The 9,623-nt window shown below is 27.6% G+C and overlaps 1 protein-coding gene across 1 annotated transcript; it reads left to right on the top strand.

Annotated features, from left to right (window-relative positions):
* Positions 1 to 2,108: 2,108 nt before the first annotated feature.
* EIN_292540 (hypothetical protein) lies at positions 2,109 to 3,434 on the top strand (the record flags this gene model as incomplete). Its single annotated transcript, XM_004258778.1, has 1 exon — positions 2,109 to 3,434. One exon carries the CDS (start codon positions 2,109 to 2,111, stop codon positions 3,432 to 3,434), a length of 1,326 nt encoding a protein of 441 aa, XP_004258826.1.
* Positions 3,435 to 9,623: the final 6,189 nt, after the last annotated feature.

Genomic DNA, 9,623 nt, shown 5'->3' on the forward strand with positions numbered 1-9,623 from the left:
TTTGATATCGCCAAATTTCCAAATTTGAAGCACCTCAAAATATACACCGAAGCCACACAGAATAAGTGGACTATTAATGGGTGGGTATTCGTCTGTGACTTCACCTTTATCGATTTTTCGAATTTTGAAAAATCGAAACTTGAGACATTTCACATGTTCTGTGATGATCCAAATCGCTTTGATTTCACCAAAAATGGGCCACAAGTCAGAGACACTGGTATTCTTTTGCTCCACAAATTTTGTTCCAAATTTTCAGTGTTAGAAAACATCAAATTTTACTTTGTGACTGACCTTCCAGACGACATAGAAACGCTTGATTTGAAATATAAAAACGTCATATTTTTGACTACAAAGTTCATGCAACACAAAGAAGACGACTTTGAAATTAAAGAAGATTTAACAAAGGAAAAGATGATATACACATATAGCTGTTTAAAACGTCCAGGACATGTTGAAGAGGTACTCAAAAACCATGAAAAGTATTATTTGATGGAATTGAATTTGAAAGAACCAAACATTGGAGGAGACATTGACTTGACTCAAGTAACTAGTCTAACAGCACTCACCGTCTTCCAACCATGTAATTCAGTCAATTTAAAAATGCCAAGCACTGTAGAGAAACTCGAAATGAAAGTCAAAAATGAATGTGTTTCTAAAGCCAATTTGGAGGGTATAAAATACTTGGACGTCCGCGGTAATTTAGTAGACCAATTACCACAAAAATTGGAATTTTTAAAGACGGAAAGTTTAAGAAATTGGAGTGATTGTATCTACTTGGAAGAAATTGTGTTGAGTGATTTCAGAAATGGCACCATCAGTTCATATTGTGAAATCGATTTGCCAACGTGCACAACTAAACTTGTCATCGAGAAGACGTCAGAAAAGTATTTTGATCTGTCAAAGTGTCAACTTGAACTGCTTGAAATTGTTGATTCAAATGTCGATACAATCAGAGCACCAAAAAGTCTAAAGAGAGTCGTGTCAGATAACAAAATTAAAGAAATCATTGGATTTAATGGAATTGTCGAAACGTTTAATAAAATTGTTGAGCCACTTGTGGACGAAAATTTTAAAGAAGAGGAGGATTTTGAACTACAGAAACAACAACATGAAAAATGTGTGTTGCAATAAACTTCTATTTAATAAAAAAATAACTATAGTTTTAATTAGTTCGTTAATGATATTTTTAGTATTGACCAAATAAAAATATTTAACTATAATATATAATAAATATTATTATTAACTATGGTTTAAATGTTATATCAAATAATTATTTAAAAATTTAATAAAAATCAAGTAAATTAAAAACCAAAACTTTATATTCTAGAACTTTATAGTACTGATTAACCACAAAAAATATATTATAATATAAATAGCATTGTTATAACAATTTTAATAATATAATAATACATTTATTAACACAAACATAACGTGATTATTAGTATATATGAAACTGTAGTTTCGGGATGTGTCAATTTTGCCGAAGAAATACTTCCATAAAATATCATAAATTATAAAAATTTACAAAAATCTATAAAAGATGCCAAAATTAATTTTTTAAATTTATTTTGAAATTAGTAATTTTTAATAAAAATATAATATTTGATATTTTTTTTCAGTAATAAACCAAAATATTGTCAAAAATCGAAAACAACGAATTGATTTTACATCAATTATTTGCTTTATAAAAAACATGTTTTAGTTCAATAACGACTGCTATAATTACCACCTTATTAAATTAAAGGTAATAATAATTTAAGATGTCAACTATAATATATAATAAAAATATTATTAATTATAGTTTATGTAAACAAACTTGACAACAAATATAATTATTATTTTGAATTACTGAAAATAAAGATATTTTATGCATTACTTTTCAAATATATTTTTTCATAAACGGTGAAAATTCCAATAATCAAAATAAAAAACCGAATAATTCTACAAATTCAATAATGATTATTTTATTAGCTGTGTTATTATTCATTCAATTCTCAAATTCCAAACTTTGTCGAATTGAAGAGAAAGTCGAGAAATACACACAAGAACAAACCTCACCTTCTTATGAAGAAATTACCGCACAAGTTTCAAGTAATTTATACACCAAAATGATGAGCAGTAAAACCGCCACGCTTACACCTCTTTCTTCATGTACAAAAGGTCGTATCACAAGTTATGTTGGATGGGAAAAGGGTGGTTCCTGTTCCTTTGGTCCAAAAACAGAAGAAGTGGTTCTTCCTGGCTACATGTTTGGTGCCGCGCCCAATTGGGCTTTTTACAACAATGCCACCAAATGTGGGGTATGTTATGAAATGGTAGGACCGGTCGGTACCTTGCGTTTTCGTGTAGAAGATTCATGTCCAGCTGATGCGAACAATATCCCATGTCAAGGTGATATGATACACTTCGATCTTCACAGTAATGCACAGCAGTATGTTGCTGAACATGGGATGGTCAATGTGACGTTCAGAATGGTCGCCTGCGACTATCCCGAAGGCACCAAAATTAAAACTGTCAATTATAAAAGTTCGAACCCGGCGTGGTTTGCTTTTGTAGTGAATGACCACTACATTGGCGTCAAAAGTGTCTTAATGAAAGACTCGGATTTGATCACTGATTTTGTTTCATTAAACAGAACGTGGTACAACACTTGGGAGTTCCAAATGTTACAGCCTGGGAAAACGTATTTCTACTCATTGAAGACGCCAATCACCTTAAAAATCTATTCAATCAATGACGACTTTGTCACTGTGACAGTGACAAATACAACAGGTGGTGCCGTGAACGTCGCAGATGGCAATTTCAAAGTCGCAGATGGGCTATTTTATAATGTGGAAACACTTCAAAAGATCACAAAACCAAAGAATGAGCCGGAGTGCTGTACTTTGTGGGACGACTATAGTGTGTTGTACCAAGATAGTATCATTGGAGTCTATAATAACTGGTCGTATAAGTCGACAATCAACTTTAAATCGACGAATAGTCCAAAAGTCGGTAAATATTGCATTGACATGACCGCAGACGCATTCGGCGCTTTACAACTTGCGACTAATTTTGCGGCAAGAGCAGACCAATACAGCGCAATTCAATTCTACGTGAGAGGGACGGTGGACTCTGAAAGAAGCTTATTGGTCAGAGCTTATAAAACGACGGGAGCTGACAAGTTTGTGCCCGTCAAAAAGAACACGTGGACTTACTACAAATTCTTGTTTTCAGAACTGAATATCACCAATAATAGTTTCTGGGGGTTTACTGCTATAAACCAGAATTCATCAACAAACACTTATTCGTTCGATGAGGTCACTTTAATCAAAAACGAAGACGCTCCGGATATTGCAATGTGCTGGGATAATGGGAAGGGAACTAAAGACGGTTGTGTGAAAACGGAGGTAATGTGGGTAGTCACTCTTTTAGTCTTTGTAATTCTTCTTTAAGTCACCAATTTTTGAAATCTTTTTAAACAAATAAATAAAAATTACTGAATATAGTTAAATTGTATAAAATGGGAGAGAATGACATTTTAGACTACAAATAGATGAATTGATAGAAAACACTCGAAAACAAGGATCAAATTAATAACAGTGATTGTATAATAAGTAGCTTAAACACAATAAAACAAAAAAATAAAAATAAATATTTAATTATCTTTTTTTTGTTTTCAAATTTTAGGGTTGTGAATGTAAAAAAAAACAAAAATATAATAAAGACCACAGAATGGCACCATTGTCATTTTTATTACATTTACTAAATTCGAAAAAAACAAAATAAAAATAAAAATAGTAAATCTATAATATCAACTCATCATTTGAGATATACACGAGTTTAAATTGCATATCAGAACAATACTAATCACTTGTTTGGTGTTGTTTTAAAGTTGACATTATCAAGAAATTGTTTAAACAATAAATTACAATTGAATTGATTATTTTAGTTTTTTAATATATTGTGATCTTTTGTTATTGTTTTTCTACATCTCATGTGAATATAATAAATAAAGTGTTATAATATTAACCAAAATTCAAAAAAATGATTACTAAATGTAAATCGATTCAAATAGTTTGCATTAAAATAAACAAAAACAATCTAAGCACTATCAAATTCAAAAATCTAGTATATTAATGTATTTATATAATAATATTAATATTATAAAAAAAATTTATAAAAACAAATATTATTTTTTGATATAAACATGTTTGTAAAAAAATAAGAATTATATTTTATCAAAATAAAAGTGCAGTTATAATTATTATCAATTAATTATTTTACTGACATTATGAAAATGTTAATTTGGTTTTGAATTCGTTTTAATATTTTTATTTAATCAGCATACAGTTGGGTAAGCAAACTTTAGCCTGTCAAATGAACCAAATTTATAATTATTACACTATAATAAATAAATACGTGAAAACTAAATTGTAACTGTATAACATAATAATATGTTGTAAGACCTTGTTAGACTTCAATAAGTGTTTTTTGCAATTCGTAATTGTATTTAAACAAAGAACAAATAAGATTTTTGTGATAATACATTTTTTATTATTATCAAATACAATTGAAATATAAGTGTTATTCATTCAAAACAATTAACAAACATAAAAAACTCGTTATAACAAATTATTTGTTTGCAAATTGTATTTTTTAAATACAAAGTTATATTTATTTAATGTTTTTATAATTTTCGTTTTTCTAAATATATAATTTTTTGATATAATATCTAACATATCCTTTTTGTTGTTTAAAATAAAACACATTTTTAGTATTACAAAATATTATTATACATTACAAACAAATTATTGTACAATTAATATATCATTTTGTGTATAACACCATTTTTATTTTTGTTATTCAACTTTTTTAGTATGAAAAGGTTCGATTATCAAATAAATTGACAAAAAACAAAAAGAGTCTTTCGAATCGTCTCAATTTAACATTTTTGTGTAATTAAATTTATCATTTTTGTACACTTTTACAAAATAATTACCATTAAATTATCATTGTCAAAAACGAATTATATTGAGAAGCATGTTTTCAAATGTCGAGTAATTAATGTAAATTAAAATAATTGATAAATCTTTAAGATTTTCGATTTATGACATGGTTAGACAAATATTTCATTAAAGCTATTATATTTAGTAAAAATACAATTAACAACTTATCAAATGGTGCTTATATCTAACCATTGTTGAGTTTTTGAAAAAATAATTATTTTTTAAATTATATTTTTTAAAAATTAATACATGGTTTGTGATTACAATTAATAATGGAACTTTTATTATAGAAATATTCTAATGAAATTATGTTATTTTTATAAAAGAGGGATATTAATTCGAAAACACAAAAAAATATCGAAATAATATATCAATCAGCAAAACAAAACCAAAAAGGTGTGATAATTTTTAAAAATGATTTAAAAACAAAGATAAAAAATATAAAAATCGAAAAATCGAAAAATTTGTAATGTAAAGTTAGTCATAATGTTTCATGATATACAATTTTGTTATTTTAATTAATAATTAAAATCAAACACGAAATTAACAGAAGTTGAAGTACTTGGATAATGTGATAATTTAGTAAGTGATAATTTAGTTAATTCCAACTTAACACGTGTTGCAGTTGTGTCTTCCATTATAAAAAGAGTTTTTTGTACTCAAATATCATTAAATGCTTTCTCTTATTTGTCTGACACTGATATTCTTTGTTCATGCTGAATTTACTGGATCGTACTGCAAAACAATAACAGCTGATAAAAGAAAATGTCAAACTTGCTTTGACAATTATATTTTAAACGCTGACAACACTACTTGCACATTCAAAAGAGACATGGGGTGTGAAACTTTTAATGGCTACAGGTGTGTAACTTGTGCACATGGGTATATGAAAGATGTTGTAAACACCAAGTGTATTGAAGGAGATGAGTATTGTATAGTTGATACTTTGGAAAATGAAATGACTTGTGATTCTTGCTATTCTATCACAAATATCAAAAACGAGTCATGTAAGAATTGCACTGAAGAGAATGAGGGTTGTATAGATGCCAATCCCGACTGTGGTACATGCACCACGTGTGGTGGCGGTTATTATTTGGAATCGAACAAATGTGTCAAATTCCAAACTGTGTTATGAAAGATGCAACCGACAACAAAAAGTGTAAGACTTGCATTAATGGGTATTATGTCGATGAAAACAAAGATTGTGTTCTTGGGACTCTGCCCAATTGCATTACTTACAACAATAAAAATAGCTGTCAATTGTGTGAAAAGTCTTATATTTTAATGGGTGATAACTGTGAGTATCGACCGTATTGTCTTCAAGAAAACGAAACTCAGTGCACAAGTTGTTTTTCAGGATATGGTCTTAAGTCTGGAAATTGCACCGAATGCGAAATCGATTATTGTGATTCGTGTGATTCAGATGCCACCGTCTGTACTAATTGTGTATCATCTCACACCAAAGTGAATGGTAAATGTAAAAAGTGTGAAGTTGAAGGGTGCTATCGTTGTATTGATGGAGATGTTTCCAAATGTCAAACATGCAACTATTTATATACATTAACAACATCACAAAAATGTATTAAATGCACAAATCTCTGTGATAAATGCGATGAAAAAGATGTTACCAAATGCTATGAATGTGAATATCGATATGGACTCAACAATGGCAAATGTGAAAAATGCCCGATTGGATGTGCTATTTGCACAGATAACAACTTGAATGAATGTACTAACTGTGACGGTGGATATAAATATGATAAAGCCGCAAAAAAGTCTTACAAATGTGTCGACAACTGTGATGTTTGTTATTCTTCAGATCAAGAAACATGTATTGAGTGTGCATATGGATATGTTTTGAATGGAAAAGTTTGCCAGAAGAGTGACACAAGTCGCACCATGTATGTGTCAAACAATAACCAAAAACTCATATCATGTGACGATGGATATGGTCCTGTTACTGATGGTAGCAAATGTGTCAAATGTCACTCGTCTTGTCTCACTTGCTCTGAAGGCAATTCAGCTACCAAATGTGTTACTTGTCCAGTTAGATATTTCTTAACCGTTGAGAATGAATGTTTGGATTGTGAAGGTAAGTGTGATTCGTTTAATAGCGATGCTAATAACACACAAGATTACTGCAACAAATGCAATGTTGTATGCGAATATACAAACAAAAGTTATACTGAAGAAAAGTGCTACCCAACTACTCATTGTAACCATTACGACGCCTTAAGACCAGGCAAATGCATTGAATGTAAAATTGGCTATTATATCGATGATCAATATAATTGCCAAAAGTGTGATAATAAATGTGACGGTGGATGTGTGAATAGTGCAATTGAATGTATAGAATATAAATCTTTTTATAACTGCTTAATATACAACAAAGACCACACTTGCAAAATTTGTAATAATAGATATATAAAAAATGGTGAAAAATGTTCCATTAATGATAGTTGCCATACCAGAAACGATGACGCCAAATGCATAGTGTGCCAAGACAAGTATGGATTTAATTTATATTTGCCTGATAAAGAAGGAAAATGCAAAGCTTTTGTTGAACCAACTGAAGGGAGTGCTGATATTGCTATTATTATGGTCATTTCTGTTCTGTTGTTTGCTCTCTAAACAGTAAATGATTATTTGAATAATTATGTTAAATATGATGTGATTTGAAATAATATTAATACAATAATTTTTTAATCAATAACATTTTAATAATTAAATATTAGTTTAAATGTTTTATATTAAACGGGTATTTAATTAAATAATTTAAACAACTTCTCAAATATTAGTTTACTATGTTTAAGTAAATGTGTCAATTTAAAATATAAGATTGAGAACATTGATCATCTTTCAAATCACAGTTTTTTGTTTTGTCAGCTACTTTCTTCAATTTGTATATTAAAATGTATAACCTTATTAAGGGTATATTGTTTTTATACAAGTATAATTAATAATTAAAAATCGGTATATTGTTCTTAATATGCAAATAAAAAATGATGAACAACAATTACTATACAGTCAAAGGCGTCTATTTGTCGTAATTATAATTGTCGAACTTGCTTAATTGTCGCACAACTGGCCAATCATTTTGGTGTACGACAATTAAATATTTTGTTCTCGAACCTGTAACTTTTGTTGAATTAAAAACTAAATTTTTTTTAAAAAATAAATTTCAATATTAAAAAGAATTTTCTACAAAATTCACTCATTTGCGACAAATAAATACGTTTTTCTTTTAAATTTACGACAAATAGACGCCTTTGACTGAAAGTAAATTATAATAAAAAATAATTATTTATTCAGAAAAGAAACACCCAGAAAACAGAAAAACAAAAAAAACAATATGTGATACCATTTTATATTTATGTTTTTGATATAATGTTTATTTCTGTATAATTGTTATGTATCACAACCATCTTTTGTGAATAATTTATATAACACAAATATGAACATTAAATTGTTTGATGTGTTGTGTTTTCATCAACAGACATTACTTATTTTTTTATTATATAATAAATAGGATTTTTGAAGTGTTTTAATTAAATATTCTACAAAACGATGTACTACTGATAAAAGCAAGTAGATTGTTATCTGACATGTACGCTAAATACACACTTAAATAATTTACTTGAATCCAACACTTTTTAAATTTAAAAGAAAAAGAAAAATGATTATAATAATCAACATTAACAATTTGTTTTAAACAATAATTGATAATTCATAGTGTAACATTAAAAACACAACAACTCAAAGACTATTTAACTGTGTTTCGATAGTAATTATACATATAAATAATTGTAAATAATATGTATTTTTTAAAAATGAAATAAATTGTTTTTTGCTAGTCAAAACAAATTGTTAAATTATGTTCAAGTTGATCCGAGATGTTAACAACTTGTATTATTTTGAATATAAAACTATTATTGTTTTTTATTATAAAATGTACGGTTTAGAACGCAATTAAAAGAACATAAAAATAAATATATTTATATGGTATCGTCCAACCTAGCCATATCAATATATATTTTTAAATTTTCATATAATGAAACAACAAACTGTCATATAAATTAATATGTGTCAAAATATTAAACCACTTAATTTAATATTTTGGTTATAATAATGCTAATATTTAAATTGAGAAATATATAAAACCCTTTTTGTTTATTATTTTATACACCGTTTCATGTTTAATGAAATTCAATTAACAGTGATTACTTTAAAGTTTGAACAAATTAAATCATATATCATGTTCTAACTAAAAAATGTAATGACAACATTTTTATTTTACTTCGATCCAATAAGATTTTTTTATTATTTATTTATGCCATTCAACCGACACATGTTCTCGAATAGTTATTTGTTTTATTTTTCTATGGTTTTTGGTTTATAATTTTAAATTTTTCTTATTTGTTTTTTCTGGTAATAATTTGTTTTTCAAAACACTTTTGGTCTCATTATTTGAAAAAGCAAATAAAGTGCAGTTTTAAACATATTGTTCAGCAACATTCCCAAAACAGCATATTTTTTATTTTTTATGATTATTTCCTTTAAATTGAGCAAAAAATATACTTTTGTAAATAGGATTTTTTATTTTGTCCAAAAAGATAAAATGCTATTATTTCTTTC

The sequence above is a fragment of the Entamoeba invadens genome (assembly GCF_000330505.1).
Source record: "Entamoeba invadens IP1 unplaced genomic scaffold scaff_1105074725111, whole genome shotgun sequence".
Lineage (NCBI taxonomy): Eukaryota > Evosea > Mastigamoebida > Endamoebidae > Entamoeba > Entamoeba invadens.